Source organism: Stenella coeruleoalba (assembly GCF_951394435.1).
Source record: "Stenella coeruleoalba genome assembly, chromosome: 14".
Taxonomy (NCBI): Eukaryota; Metazoa; Chordata; class Mammalia; order Artiodactyla; family Delphinidae; genus Stenella; species Stenella coeruleoalba.
Window position 1 is genome coordinate 80,541,476 of NC_137160.1, and position 15,795 is coordinate 80,557,270.

Sequence of the window (15,795 nt, forward strand, 5' to 3'; positions counted from 1 at the left end):
GAAGGTGGTGGGGACGAGGTAGCAAGAGCAGGAAGTAAAGACAGGTCTAGGGAGGTGGAACTGTGTTATTTTGGATAGAACAAAATGAACAGCAATTCCTGCTTATTGAGAGCATCTACTGTGTGCCATGCACTTTATATACTATGAGTGTCTTTATTTGACAGATGAGGAAACAGAGGGCTAGAGAAGTGGATTGATTTCTTTAAGGCCTCACAGTGATTAAATGTGACTTACTGGGACTTGAACCCAAGCCTGCCCAACTCTAGAACTTTCCCTCTTCACCTGGGGCCAGGGGTAGGGTTGCCAGGCATCCTGTCCATATAGAACAGTCCTGTATTGACTTTGTCATGACGCCTGAAATGTCCTGTATTCATCTTTTTTCAATAAATCACACGTTTTCAGCAGAGTTATTTTTCAAATTTAGCTGGGCGTTAAATTTGCTAAATCTGGCAACCCTAGCCAGGGAGGAGCTCGAACTCCAAGCCTAGAGCTTGCTTCAGCGAGTGGCCTCGCCCAGGACCCCGATGGTTTTTCTGGACGAATTCGCTCCCTATCCCTACCCCTGAGAGCGCGGAGTCTCTGGGATCTAATCTTCTCTCCCCGAATAGGACACTGGGAATTCCTAAACCGGTTGCTGTTCCTTTAAGAGTGGTTTCGAGGGCGGGCCCACAGGGTGTGGCGAATCCGGGGGTGGGTCGGGGCCGGGTTGTCCAATCCGGGAGCGGGGTACGAAAGCGGGGGCGGATCCGGCTCGGGCTGGTTGGGAAGGGTTAAAGAGGCGAGTTTGTGGGTCGCCGACGGTCCGGCTGCCCCCGCCTCCTTCCGTCTGATCCGCGCTCTCCCGCGGCTGCGCCGGCTCGGCCGCCCGGGAGACAAAGCACCGCCGCTGCCGCCGCCGCAACCGAGCAGGTCCCGGGCCATGGCCGGGCCGCTCCCCGGTTCCCGTCCCGCCACTGCTGCCGTCGCCCTAGTCCGCGCCGTGAGGTAAGGCCGGACTGGCGGGAGGACTTTCGGGCTGACCTGCGAGGGTTTGCGGGACCGGGCTCGGGCCGCCATGGGCCTCGGGGTCCCCCAGCCGTCTGGAGAGATCTCTGCTGGGGATATGTCCATTTGCGATTCCACGCCAGTGGTACTTTTCCCATCAGGGACCCCAGCTCCAGGAGGCGAATTTGGCCGATGACCCTTCAGCCCCATAAAAGACCTCCGCCGCTGCGGGAACTCTGAGGACTAAAGCTGCACTTGGCTCCCACATTCTGCCGTTGACCACCTCTTCCAGGGCTCTGGCTGTCCTTTAAGGAACACACCACACACAAAAGGATAGATAGGAGCAATGATAGATAGATAGATAGGAGCAATGGCCTGGGATGGCGGTCCTGGCTTCCTTGTGGCCCCTGCCCAGGGCAGCCCTGCACAGGAACTCTTCAGGGTTCTCAGTACATGTTTTTCTGCCTGGACCTGCCACACCCTCTCCAACATGCCCACTGCTCGGGGACACTTGTGGCAGCTGGATCCAACTCCAGGACCTGTGGTTCTGGCTTCTTTCCTTGAAATGAGTGGCAAAATGCCATGCCTCAGTTTCCCCAGAGTCCTGGTTTCTGGGCAGTCTGTGTCCTTGGAGACCTGGAGCTAATTATTTGCCTTTTTTTTTTAATATAAATCTTTTTTTAAAATTTATTTTTGTAAATTTATTTATTTATTTATGGCTGTGTTGGGTCTTCGTTTTTGTGCGAGGGCTTTCTCTAGTTGTGGCAAGCGGGGGCCACTCTTCATCGCGGTGCGCGGGCCTCTCACTATCGCTGCCTCTCTTGTTGCGGAGCACAGGCTCTAGACGCGCAGGCTCAGTAATTGTGGCTCACAGGCCCAGTTGCTCCGCGGCATGTGGGATCTTCCCAGATCAGGGCTCGAACCCGTGTCCCCTGCATTGGCAGGCAGATTCTCAACCACTGCGCCACCAGGGAAGCCCTGTTTGCCTTTTGACAGCTTCTTGATTGAGTGTTCACTACCTGTTCAGCATTTTGCAAAATTTCTCTTCAGGATTAATCTTTTCAATTCCGAGAGGGATGGATGTTAATGTAGATGAGGCTGTGTTCTCAAGGCCCATCCAGCCTGGACTGGAGGAGGCGAGTTGGCTCTGAGACCAGAGAGGGGCTGGGTTGGTCCCCGCCAGCTTCCTGCCTGGCCAGGGACTGTTGTATTTGCAGCAGTGCCCACAGCGGACTCTGAACTTCTTGGAAAAGTGTACGAGCAGGGCGAGATAAGCGGGGGACCAGGCCCTCCCGGAGGCTGGACACTGTGCCCTTGCTGCTTCCTGCCCTCCCCTCGTTTCTTGCTGGGCTGGAGGAGGCAGGGCCATGGGCAGAGAGGGGTCCTGTGCTGGCTGGTGACCTTGGGCTCAGGGTGGGGTGGCTGCGTGGAGGGGAGCTGCTGAGTGTGAGGGAAATTGCTCTTCCTTTGGCCTTAATGGGTGGTGAGACTCCAAGATCAGCCCCTTTGGGCTGGTTGCCTAGAGCACGAGATTCTACGCACAGAATTGTACCTTTGGCAAGTTACTTAAGCTCTCTGTGTCTCAGTTTCCACATCCATGAATGTGGGATGGGGAAAAGACTCCTCATGGGGCTGTTGAAAGGTTTACGTAGGTAACTGTTTGGTTCATTTTACAGGTTTTTGAGCACCAACTACATGCCAGGCACTGGAATTCAGACAGAGAACCTCCGCCCTCCTAGAGCAGCAAAAATGACCCAGGTAATTTCCAGCGGCGGTATGGGAGAGTGACTAGGGGCGTCTCTTGTATACAGAGACCTCCTCCTCCTTGAGGAGGTGATGGTCAAGCTGAAACTGAAGGATGAGGAGTTGGCCATGTGAAGATACAGGGAAGGCATTCCAGGTAGCGGGAAGAGCCAGGGCAAAGGCCCTCAGGTGTTTGAGGAACACCAAGGAGGCCAGGGTGGCTGGAGCCGAGTGAGCAAGGGGGAAAGAAATAGGGGAAGGGAACTTGGAAGACATGGGGAAGAATGAATTTTATACTGAGAGAAGTAGGGAGCCATGGGAGGGTTTAATAGGGGAGGGGTGTGATAGGGTTTAGTTTTAATAGGATCCCTCTGTGGGGGATGGATCCTCTGGGGGGCCAGGGGAGGGGCCTAGGAAGGAGTTATGATCTTACCCTGAACAACACGGACAAGGAACGGGCAATGGTGGAAGAAGGGAGACCAATGAAGAAGCTACTGTAGCTGTCCAGGCGAGCCACGATGGGGGGCCTAGAATGGATGGGGGGCCTAGAATGGAGATGAGGCCACTGATTTGGAAGAGGTGGGGAGGGGATGAAGTGGACTTGATAAGTGATCAGATGTGGAGGTGGGGGGAAACCAAGGGCCTTTTGCCAAGACAGAGAGCACTGAGGGGAGCATTTGGAGAGGCTGAGAAGAATGTCATCAGCTACCACAGCTAAGCACGTACTATGCCTGGCACCGTGCTTAGCGCTTCTATGTAGCCATTGTGTCATTGTCACAACAACCCCAACTTAGGTGCTGTTATGATCCCATTTTACAGATGTGGAAGCAGAGGCCCAGAGAGGCTTAAAGCTTGCCTGGGGTCACACAGCCTGGACACTACAGAGCTGACATTTGAACCCAGAGAAGAGCAAGCCGAAACCAGAACTGAGCAGAGAGCAGGGAAGTGAGCAGTGGCCTGAGAGGTAGGAGGGAAATGGGGCGAGTAGGGTGGGTGGTTCCTGTGAGAAATGGGGCTGGGGTCCACATGGGAGTTGTTGGGGGGGTAGGGAGGAATCCCTCCCATTTTGCAGAGAAACTGAGGCTCAGAGAGGGGAGGCCCATGTCTGAAGTCACACAGCTCAGGGACGTAGAGCAGAGATTAAACACCCTGAGTCTTCAGGGGTTGTGGCCTTGGTCAGGTCAGCTGCTAGGTCAGGACAGGCACTAAATCACGGCTCATGTTGCTTCTTCCAGGAAGCCTTTCTTGACTGTGCAGGCTGGTGAGATGAGGTGGATTGGGTTGGGAGCAATTGCCTCCTCCGCCCTGGGTCAGGTTGCCTGTCTGGGCCCCACTGTGGCTAGCTGCTCCCTGGAGAGGCACCACCCATATCTCATTACTCCAGGTCCTAAGGCACTGCCCAGGTTGGGGAATGAACATTAACTGAGCACCCACTGCATTCCAGCGACTCTATATACTTTGCTTCTTGAACAATGTGGCCAATGTCCTATGTAGAGTGAGATTTTGAAGCAGGAGCACAAGGTACATTTGCAGAGTGGCCATGGAAAACCCAAAGGGAGGGTGTAGCCACCTTGGGGACCCATGTGCCACCTGAGTCCTACCTGGCCAGTGTTTCCCTCATCATATACTCCTTGGAGGAAAGTGGTAAAATCACTGTGGCCAAGTGCATAGAGTTAGATTCCTCTACTTCAAATGGGTGCACAATGCTCTCCCCCCAGCCCCTCCCTGTAAGTGTGGGCCAAGCCCTGGGCCCTTTATCTGGATTATTTTGTAACAGTCTTTTCTGCCACTGTGACTGCATCACCCACCTCTCCCCTTCCTCACTCTGCTCCAGCCTCACCAGCCTCCTCAAGCACACTAGCAGGTTCCTACCTCAGGGCCTTGCACTTGCTATTCCCTCTGCTTGGCATGTCCCAGGGGCTCCCTCCCTCACCTCCTTCAGGTCTCTGCTCAAATGTCACCTTCTCAGTACAACCTTTCTTGACACCAACCCCCCCTCCTCCTTTAAGATCAAACACTCCTTTTGTCCTTAACACTCCTTACCCCCTCCCTGTCTTATATTTTCCAGACTACTTAAGACCATCTGGCCTTTATCTGTTAAAGTACAGATAATGTACTCTGTTTGTTAATTGTCTGCTCCCTTCACCTGCCACTAGCACATCAGCACCAAGAGCACAGCAACCCTCTCCATCTTGTTTACTGCTAGTGCCTAGAACAGTGCCTGGAACACAGTAGGTGCTTAATAAATGTTTGATGAATGAAGTCCCTACAGTCGTCTGAAATAGGTTCTATTTATCCCTGTTTCATGGACCCGCAAGTCAAAGCTAAGTTATGAAATCAGCAGAGCTGGAACCTGACCACAAAAGGTCAGCTGGTCTGGAACCTGGGGATGATGGAAACAGCAGCAGCTGAAATGAGGCCTGGGTTTGGATTTCAGCTCAGCCCAACTTGCTTTTTGGCCTTGGGCCAGTGACTAACCTCTCTGAACTTTGTTTCCCCGTCGGGGGTAATGCTAGTCTCTGCCACCTAAGGTTTGTTTTGCGATTAAATGAGTTAACATATATAAAATGCTTGGCATGCCCTAGGAATCCTCAACATTATTTGGGGGAGGTAGGACAGCAGGAGAGTTACCAGCCTGGCTTCTGGGGCCAGTCAGACCCGGGTTCGAGTCCTGGCTGTGCTCCTGAAGAGTTGTGTGAGTCTGGGCAGGCTGCTTCTGGTCCTTGAGCCTCAGTTTCCTCATCTGTGAAACGGGGGTGATGAGTGCTGTGGCAGCCGAGGGTGGTGTGAGATCACCCGAGGCGGTGGCTGCGTGAATAACTGCCGCCCCGGTGGGGACAGGTTCCGAGGCCCCAGGCCCCGCCGCCATGAAGCTGAACGAGCGCAGCCTGGCCTTCTACGCCACCTGCGACGCCCCGGCCGACAACGCGGGCTTCCTGTACAAGAAGGGCGGCCGGCATGCGGCCTACCACCGCCGCTGGTTTGTGCTGCGCGGCAACATGCTCTTCTACTTCGAGGACGCGGCCAGCCGTGAGCCCGTGGGCGTCATCATCCTGGAGGGCTGCACTGTGGAGCTGGTGGAGGCGGCCGAGGAGTTCGCCTTCGCCGTGCGCTTCGCTGGGGCCCGGGCCCGCACCTACGTGCTGGCGGCCGAGAGCCAGGCCGCCATGGAGGGCTGGGTGAAGGCGCTGTCGCGGGCCAGCTTCGACTACCTGCGGCTGGTGGTGCGCGAGCTGGAGCGGCAACTGGCAGCCGTGCGCGCAGGAGGCGGCCCAGCCCCGCCCCGCCGACCCCGCGCGCTCCCGCCCAAAGAGAATGGCTGTGCCGTGTGGAGCTCGGAGACGCCCGCCGCCCCCAGCCCCCGGCCCGGCCCCGAGCCCCCGCCACTGCCGCCCCGCCGGCGGGCCTCGGCGCCCAACGGGCCTCTCGACTCGGCCTCCTTCGCCCAGCTGCACGAGTGGTACGGGCAGGAGGTCAGGGCGCTGAGGGGCCAGTGGCTCCGCAGCCACGCCCAGCCCTGAGGATAGGGCTGAGGGCCGGAACCCAGAGGAAGCGGTCAAGGCCAGCCTTGAGGCCAGCACTGGTCCTGGTTCTGGTGCCACTCCAGCCCCAGGCCCTGCTCTGACAGGCCCAGCCCTGAGACACGGGGACCTGGTCCTGAGGGCGGTCGCAGTCGGCGTAAGCCCTGAGGTCCCTGCCTGGTCTTCTCTCGGGGACTCAGGCTCCGAGAAGATGCTGGGTTCTGAGGGGTGCTTTGGGACCTCTGTCATTCAGAGAAAGCCCAGCCTTGAGGAGGCCATCGTGCCTGATCCTCAGGAGAAGCCAGGCCCTGGGTGATCGTCAAGCAGCCGGAGGGCTGGTTTTGTGGGAACTGTAGCCCCCAACCCAGCCCTGCAGGTGCCTCGGTCGCCTGTCCCAAATCACCTAGCCGAGGCTTGTTGCTGGCAACAGGCATCCACTGGGGCAGCTGGGACCTGTGAGGGTCTGTGGCCTGGAAGGCACATGCCCAGTCAGCGCTGGTCCAGAGGCTCCAGACTGGGCCTCACGCGGACAGGAGGCTGGGCTGGGCTACACCACACCTGGGCCTGACCCTGTGGCTCCAAGACCCGCCGGAGGAGCTGCCTGGCTGCCGCCTGCCTGCCTGCCTCCATAAGCGTGGGCTTTCATGTGTGCCCAGCACCGTGGGATGGCCTGGTCCCCGGGGCTCCCGGCCCGGAGTGAGGCCGAGGCAGCACTTTCCCCCGGGGCCTCAGCCAGGCCTTGAGGTGGTGCTCCTGGGACCGTAGCGGCCCTCTGGCTTCGGGCCACATCTGTGCTCCTGTGGCAGCCCTCACGCTCTCCCAGCACTGCTTAGCCACATCCTCTGTCTTTTCCCAGAGCCAGCCTGGGGCAGGGCCTCTCGGGAGCTCGCCTGACCTCGTCCAGTCCTGGGCTGGGCAGCTGTGGCCTGAGCTGACTTTCCAGCAGGTTCCCCTAGGGAGGAGGGGCCATGAGCTGACTCACGGCCCAGAAAGGGCCCAGGTGCCAATCTGACAGGGGCAAAGAAGCAGCTGCAAAGCCGTATTTGGCTTCCAGAACCCTCTCCCTCCATCACAGCCCCTCTCTGAGCTCACAGACTCAGCCCCCTTCTCGCCCACAATATTCCAAGAGGGAGACCAGGTCTCGCTTTGCTTCGAGACCAACTTGTTTTTCACTCACTACAGTGGCCGTTCTTCATCCAGGGAGAATCTCGGGGGGCTGGGACACCCCTGGCCCTCAAGCTGGGTCATGTTTACAGTCCTCAGTGCCCCCAAATTGGGACCCCCTGAGGACACCCCTGCCCTAATCTTTATTTCCCCTGAGGCTCCCTCTTGGTGACAGACAGACGCGGCCCTTAGCCCCTTCCTGCTGGCTTTGGAGACCTTGGACCTTGGGGAAGAATGGGGAGCTGTCTGTGTGTCTGCAATCACCAGCTCACTGCTGGCTCAGTTGACTGGAGCTTCAGGTTTAATTTAAATACTTAGGGTGTTTTTTTCCCTAGCAACAAAGCTTGGTGTTTTCACTGCTTTTGTTCCTTGTTGGCTGGTGGGAAGGGATAGGGTGCCTGGTTCTGGGTTTGGCCAGTGAGGGGGGCGGGGATAGTTGGCACTGCCCCCAGGGAGAGGGCAAGGAGCCTTGGATGGAGACACAGGAACCTCAAGAATCTCACCTGGTTCTTTGCCTTCTCCCTGGCAAGCCCTGCTCTCCTGCAGGTGCTCTGGGGGTCTTGGTACGCTTTCCATGCCCCTCTTCCCCAAGTCCTCAGTGGTGGGGATGGGGATGGCAGCTCTTGTCCACAGGCTTTGGGTGTCAGGGGGTGTTAGGAACTGCCCAGTGCCCATGTCCTGGCCAGACCTAGCTGATGTGGTGAGGTGTTGGCCCCAGTCCTGGTGTAGGTTTACAAGCACTAAAGGTACAATCTCCCCCCACCCACCCCCAAAGCACAACCTGCGGTCAGGCTGCCTCCGGAGTTGGGCTGGGGAGAGATAATCAGGCAGTCTGGGAGAGGGATATAAAGGCTAAAATAAAATAAACAAAGGTTTGTCAAGTAATGGCTGGTTATATCATTCTTTTCCTCCATCAAAGTCCTGGATTGATTTGCCTGGCAGAGCCAGGGGCAGGCCCTACAGGAGAAGCGACTAGAGTGTGCTGAGTGCTCCCTGGCTGATGCTCTGTCAGGCACATTCTTACAACCTCTATGGCAGATACTGGCCCCCTTTTACAGATGAGGAAACTGAGGCTCAGAGAGGTTAAGAAATCTTCCAAGTTCACACAGCTGAAAAGTGTCAGAGCAGGGACATAAACCTCTGGAATCCTGTGGGAAAAGGCAGAGTCTTTGAGAGGAATATGAGGAAATGGAGTCCCAAAGTTCCTTTTCAGAGGGGAGAGAAGGCAGGGGTAAAGATGAGGATAAAAAGTCAACTGTGGGCTGAAGGCCTGACAATCGGGAGGGATGCCAAAGGGAAAAGCCAAAATTTGGCTCTTCTCACTGATCAGTTCCTGGTGGCTGCCTCTGGGCCTGGAGTGAGGAGGATTCCAGCACCAATGCTAGTTCAGAGGGAAATAGCCTGTGATTGATTAGTGATGTCTGCTGTGAGCAAAGGGCAGATGGTGGCAGTATTTATGCTGTATATCTGTTATCTCAGCCTCAAGTGTGTTTGCTGGGCTAATGGAGGGTTTACAGATGGGAAGGGGCTGGCCCAAGGTCATCTAGTATGATAGACTAGGCCCTAGGTCCTCTTGATGTGGATCCAGAGCTTGGTCACATGTCTCTTGCCAGCCTGGAAAAATCATGCACATTCAGGAAAATGTGGCTTAGGATGAGCAACCTACAGTCCTTGGTCTGCAGAACAAGTTCAAAGAGGGAGAAAAATACCAAGGTCAGGGAATCATGCTACTTGTGAGCAACCAGTACATGCTGAGTAATTCCTTCCACCTCTCCTGGGACCCCAGCTGACAGACGGGGTTGGGGAAGTGCCTCCCCACATAGGCTGAGTCAGGGTGCTGCCCGTGGCATTTGTGACCGCGGCCACTGCAAGGCCTGAGGCCCAGAATGGGGGAAATAGCCGGAGAGGCAGCCCCAAGAGGGAGGGTCACAGGTGAGCCCTCACCTGCCTGGCTTCTTAGGAATGAAACAGGGAGGGGTGACAAGTCAGTCAGTACCTCAGTGTTGTGCGTCCACCTGCTAACAGTGTTTCCTCTTGACCCCGGGGAGGTGTTCGGGCCATGAGCCTGAGGAAGACCACAGCATCCCAGGAGTGTGACAAAGTTGAGGAAGCTGTCTTCACTTGAACAGTGTTTGGAGGATACTGTATGTGTTCAGAAGGAATATTCTGAGAAGCCACTTGGGGTAGGGGATGAGAACCTCAAGGAGTGCAGTTAGGCCAGAAGTAATGGGCTCACTGCCCAACATCCATCCACGCTAAATGATTAGTCAAATTCGGTCAGTTGTGCTACTCCCATTTGATATTCAGGGACTGGCTAAACTTGACCTGCTAAAGAATGGCTGTGTGTTGGGGGTGGGTGAAATGAGTGAAGGGGGTCAACTGTATGGTGATGGATGACAACTAGATTTGTGGTGGTGGTCACTTTTAGTGTATATAGATGTCGAATTATTAATGCTGTGCACCTGAAACTCATATTAAAAAAAAGATATATACAGGGAATTCTCCAGTGGTCCAGGGGCTGGGACTCTGTGCATTCAGTGCCGAGGGCCCGGGTTTGATCCCTGGTCGGGGAACTAGGATTCCCGCAAGCTGCAGCCGAAAAAAAAAAAAAAATATATATATATATATATATGTGTGTGTCTATCTGTGCCTGACAGATAAGAGTAGAAGGGCATTCTTGCTTCTAAAAAGAGACACAATGAAGAGCTCTGGAAGTAAGCTATGTCTGAAGCCTGGAGCCATGGTAGCCATCTCGTGATCCTGAAGTAGGCCACGTTAAGGAGAACATCCCCTGCTGAGTTTAGCACACACTGGAAAATATCCTTGACCTGCTGCATCAATGGACCTGAGAACCCGCCCTTCTTCTGGAAGTCCTGTTGTTTGAGGTAATAAATGTGTAAAGCTTCGAGGGGGACTTTTTTTGTTATTTGCAGTCAGAGGCTTCCTAACGGATAAGCTTGAGTGACTGCAGCTGTTCCCTTTAAGAAGCATGGCTCTGGGTAGCCAGCCACAGACAGGGCTGTTGTCAGCTCACTGGGGTGAAGGTTTGGGCTAGAGTGGGATTCTCTAGCACAGTAGAAGGGCCACTGTTTTGCTCATCCTCTCCATGGATGCCTTCCTCTCTCCTCTTCTGAGTGGGACAAATATTGAAAGAATAGCACTCTCTGCCTCCCCCACTTGTGGCTCAGTATCTTGTATGTTCCTCAACAGGGCTGTTTTGTCTCTACTCTGGCTAGATCTGGTGCCAACTGTCCACTCCCCCCTCACGCAATCCCTCCCCAGATCACCTTACCTCACCTTACACAAACTTTGTTATGGAAAAGGCCCTGCTACTTGTCCCAACTTCTAAAGTCGCAGCATTCAAAATAACTCCTCCACGGCAGTAAAACAATAAACCGCTTAAGCCCAGCTGCAGGCTTCGTGTTTTCTGATGAGGACTGGGCCCGTGAGCTGTTTTCCACTTAGGGTTTCAAAACAGTTGCCCGCTCCTGACAGAGGGGTCAGAGCTGCCTCGGCTTGGTCTCCCCGTGCTTGGGGCCATGGCTCTGTCTGTTCTTGCCAGCTGCAGCTCTGAAAGCACTTGGGCACCGGGGCTGCTGCCACTGCCCTCTCTTCATCGTTCAGGGGCACTATGGTCATTGTTTCTCTAGCTACGGGGCCAAGAAATCCTGGGGTGGCGCAAGTAGGCCCCCTAGACTGCAGCTCCTTGAGAGCAGGGACAAGTCTGCCTCCCATGTGCCCCCAAGGCCTGGCACAGTGCCCGGCACAGGTATGTCAAAAATTGCCTCCCGTGCCCATTCAGCTCACGTGATTCTACCCTCCCTGACCACAGCTGCTTGGGCAGGAGTTGGTCCCGAGACACAAGCTGAGCCAATCAGGGTCCAGGGAATTTTGAATCAGCGGGAGTGGGTGTTGGGGGGGTGTATGGATGGACAGACTAAGTTGGGTATGAGGCGGCCTTAGAGAGAGAACAAACAGCTCAAGATAGACTGCAGTGTTCCGAAGCCTGGTTGAATTTCCTGCCTTTGGGTTTCACAAGGTTTACTCTGGATCTTCCCAATAAACGGTGTGCACATCTTTAAGTGGATCACAATTTCTTTCAACCCAACAGTTACCGACTACACCAAGACACCCAGTGAATGTTTGTTCTGTACTCCTATGCTCTTCTGTTGCACCAGCATCCTTCATAGGGCCTGGCACACACAGTGAGGCCAAACAAAGCAGAATGAATTAGAACTGCCTCCCATTTACTGAGACCTATGATGTCTGAGTCACCTGGTTGGGGTGGGGGGGGGGATAGTTCTTAAAATGCAGATTCCTGGGCTCTGGCTCCAGGAATTTTGGTCAGGAGTTTGGAGCAGGACCCAGGAATCTGCATTTTGAGTAGGAAACAAGGGATTTTAGAACCATAGCTTAAGAAATGCTCATTTAATCTTCAAGGAAACTTACAAGGCAGTGTGGTAGCCAGCCTCCCTGACGATCCTTGCCTCCTGGGGTACACACCCTTGTGAAGTCCCTTCCCACACTGAATAACGGCAAACCCGTGTAGCCAAGAGGATACTGTGGAAGCGACAGTGGGGCTTCCAAATCTAGGGTATGGAAGACACCACAGCCTCTGCCTTGCTCACTCTTAGCTGCCATGTTGTAAGGATGCTCAAGCAGCCCCATGGAGAGGGCCACTTGCAGAGGAACTGAAATGCCCAGCCAACAGCCAGCACCTGCTCACCCACCATCTGAGTGTGCCTTCTTGGAAGTGGATTCTCCAGCCCCAGAACAGCCTTCAGATGACTGTAGCCATGGCTGACAGCTTAACTGTAACCTCATGAGAGACCAAGGAGCCAGAGCCACCCAGTCAAGCCACTCCCAAATTCCTGACCTACAGAGATTGTGAGATAAACGTTTATTGTTTTAAGCCACTAAGTTTGGGGTTGTTATGCAGTAATAGACAACAAATACAGGTAGATACTATTATGATCATGTCCATTTTACAGATAAGGGAACTGAATCTCATTAAAGGGTCCTCAGGTTACCTAATAGTAGAGAGTCAAACCCAGGCCAGGATGAGTTCAAAGCTATTGTTTTCAATAACTATACCCCAGGGGGCTGGAGAAGGTCACAGACCATTAAAGAGATCAACTGTTTTATCCCTCTCATTGTTGGCCAAGGTAGTCAGGGTGGTCCCTGCCCCATCTCTACTGCTCTGGGGTTTTGAGAGGTGGCTCCAGCCTTCTGGGTACCTGCAAAGCAACACACACCCTGTGCTTTAGCTATGGAGCTCTGTCCTTTAGAGTGACTTCTAGGATAGTCATGCCAGCAGTCATGGGCCAGTCAGCCAGATGAGGTCTAGCTTTTTCATTCCCCAGGAGATGATGGGAGGTGGGGCTGCTGGCCCGATGCGAGCAGCATAATTAGGAAGAAAAGGAGGGCAGGGGTGGGAAGCAAGGACCGCAGAAGCCTGAGGTCAGGGCCTGCACTGGGAGTGGGCCCGGCCACTCTCCTTTGGTCTGCCGTCTCCTCAGGCAGATGGAACCTCCTAACCTCCTGGAAGTGCAAGTCTGACCACAGCAACCCCCTGCCTCATACCACCCATGGCTCCCCAGTGCCCTCAGGAGAAAGGCCTATTTCCCACCATGCCCCAGGGGGCTTCAGGATCTAGCCCTTGTCCCTCTTCTTCCCTGCACCTCAAATTCTAGCCTCCTTTGGATTTGTTTCCCCATGTCCTTGTCCCTGTCCCATGTCTTGCCAGCTATTCCTTCTGCTCTCCTCTTATGCTTCTCTAAATCCTATTGTCTTTCAGGGGTCAGCTGAGATGCCTCCTCCTCCAGGAAGCCTTCCAGGATCCCCCTATTCACGCTCTCGTGGTGTTTCCACCACTGAAGCACTGAGCACACAGCAGGTACTCAATCTATAGTTATTACCTGGATGAACAGTCGCCATATTGCCCCCAGCTCAGCTCTCTCCTCCCTTCTGTTCCTTGATCTAAACCTGCCTCTGCCTGTAAGGCCTCCCCTGCCTTCTCATTCCTCTCTGGTCTCTCCACTCTTGCTCTCCCATGGTCCCTAGTTCAGAATTCCACATTTCTGTGTTTTTGCTGCATTTTCCACTCCAGATGGACAGCGACTGCAGACACAATGTCAACACCAAAGCTAATAATGGTCCAGAGGGAGCTTTGGTTCCCAGAGCCCAGGGGGCACCTACGTCTACAGGTTCTTAGGTGACTTGTGTGTGTCAGATGAGGCTTCCTCCTCCACTCCTGCCCCCACCTACAACCCGCGGCCACATCCTGAGGATTTCTGACTTCTGACCTCCGGAGCTGCAAACCAAGTGTCCAAAAGGCCTCTCTTTGGCTTTACTTTGGAGCAATTAGTTACCCTAACCAAGGAGGAGTTCACTCATCATTTCATTCCCACCGCAAGGACGTGTGGAAAAACTGGGGTGATCAGAAGGTTTCCAGACAAAGAGGAAAGGTCTGTCTTGGGATGCCACGTGCCCTTGGCTCACGGGTGAATAATGTTTAATGCCACTTAGGGAACTCTCTTGACATTATTGGTCAAGAAAAAACAAACCTCCTGCAGCTTGATACACAGAGAGACTCACCATCATGGGTTGAAGGAATCCAACCCCCACTCATGAAAACAGTACGGAACACTGAGCCCTTATGTGCCACACACTGTCTTATGTGTTTTACATGCATCATCATTCCTGATAATGACCCTTTGAGTTGGCTGCTGTGATACCCCCATTTTACAGATGGGGAGACCGAGGCCCTAGTTATACAGCTGGGAAAGGGGCACTGCTGTGTTGGCCACCAGGAAGCCCCTCTTGGCACTTTTCCATCAGGAGTCTAGAGGCACCCGCCACTCACACACTCCACTGAGGTGGGCACAGCTTGTAAACTGGCTGGTCTTAGGGCCACGGCCTGTGGCCCCCGATTGGGGCAGGGCACAGTCTCAGCTCCTCAGATCTAGACCCCAGAGTCTAACCAGCTTCCACCTTCTGCAATGAGTGGAACGTGTATTCCAATCCTTCCATCTTCCTTTGTTGGAGCCCACAGCACAATCACCAACCGAGATGCCCACAGGACCTGGGCAGGTGGTGCAGGTGCAGACAGAGGCAAATCATGGGCACATGTCCTAACGGGGAGGGCCACTCCCCAGCTAGCTGCTGTCATGTTGGAATGTGGGCCCTGTGTGGCCAGATCTTACTGTTTTCCAGTGAAGCCAGTAATCAAGATTTTTAATGAAATTAGAACATTCTTTAACGCCATACACAAAAATAAACTCAAAATGGATTAAAGACCTAAATGTAAGACTGGATACTATAAAACTCTTAGAGAAAACACTCTTTGACATAATCGCAGCAGTATCTTTTTCGATTCGTCTCCTAGAGTAATGGAAATTAAAAAAAATAATAAACAAATGGGACCAAATTAAACTCAAATGCTTTTGCACAGAAAAGGAAACCATAAACAAAACGAAAAGACAACCCACAGAATGGGAGAAAATACGTGCAAACGATGCTACTGACAAGGGATTAATCTCCAAAATTTACAAACAGCTCATGCAGCTCAATATCAAAAAAACAAACAACCCGATCAAAAAATGGGCAGAAGACCTAAATAGACATTTCTCCAAAGAAGACATACAGATGGCCAAGAGGCACATGAAAAGATGCTCAACGTTGCTAATTATTAGAGAAATGTAAATCAAAACTACAATGAGATATCACCTCACACCAGCAGAATGGCCATCATCCAAAAGTCTACAAACAATAAATGCTGGAGAGGGTGTGGAGAAAAGGGAACCCTCCTACACTGCTGGTGGGAATGTAAATTTGTACAGCCACCATGGAGAACAGTATGGAGGTTCCTTAAGAAACTAAAAATAGAGCTACCACATGATCTAGCCCACTCCTGGACATATATCCGGTGAAAAACACGGTTTGAAAGGATACATGTACCCCAGTCTTCACTGCAGTGCTGTTTACAATAGCCAAGACATGGAAGCAACCTAAATGTCCATTGACAGATGAATGGATAAAGAAGATGTGGTACATATACACAATGGAATATTACTGAGCCATAAAAAAGAATGAAACGATGCCATTTGCAGCAACATGGATGGATCTGGAGATGATCATACTAAGTGAAGTCAGACAGAGAAAGACATGTCATATAACATCGCTTATATGCGGAATCTAAAAAAATCATACAGTTGGACTCATTTACAAAACAGAAACAGACTCATAGACGTAGAGAACGAACTTACGGTTACCAGAGGGGGAAGGATGGGGGGGAGGGGTAGATTGGGAGTTTGGGATTGATATGTACACACTGCAAATTTAAACTAGATAACCAACAAGGACCTATTGTATAGCACAGGGA

General features: G+C 53.2%; 1 protein-coding gene across 3 annotated transcripts; it reads left to right on the forward strand.

The window, feature by feature from the left end:
- Positions 1 to 698: 698 nt before the first annotated feature.
- On the forward strand, positions 699 to 8,712 carry PHETA1 (PH domain containing endocytic trafficking adaptor 1). 3 transcript variants are annotated; one of them, XM_079942685.1, is made up of 4 exons: positions 699 to 984; positions 2,661 to 2,742; positions 3,547 to 3,691; positions 5,569 to 8,712. In XM_079942685.1, exon 4 carries the CDS (start codon positions 5,595 to 5,597, stop codon positions 6,246 to 6,248), a length of 654 nt encoding a protein of 217 aa, XP_079798811.1. In that variant the 5' UTR covers positions 699 to 984; positions 2,661 to 2,742; positions 3,547 to 3,691; positions 5,569 to 5,594; the 3' UTR covers positions 6,249 to 8,712. The 3 variants fall into 3 exon arrangements, 2 of the variants coding, with proteins under 2 accessions (XP_079798811.1, XP_079798812.1); XR_013831322.1 differs by lacking the exon at positions 5,569 to 8,712 and having other exon boundaries at positions 3,547 to 3,764; XM_079942686.1 differs by lacking the exon at positions 699 to 984 and having other exon boundaries at positions 1,978 to 2,742.
- The last annotated feature ends 7,083 nt before the right edge of the window (positions 8,713 to 15,795 follow it).

What these genes read in the sequence shown, in the direction of transcription:
- PHETA1 (XM_079942685.1), top strand. Translation starts at nt 5,595, where the DNA reads ATGAAGCTGAACGAGCGCAGCCTGGCCTTCTACGCCACCTGCGACGCC.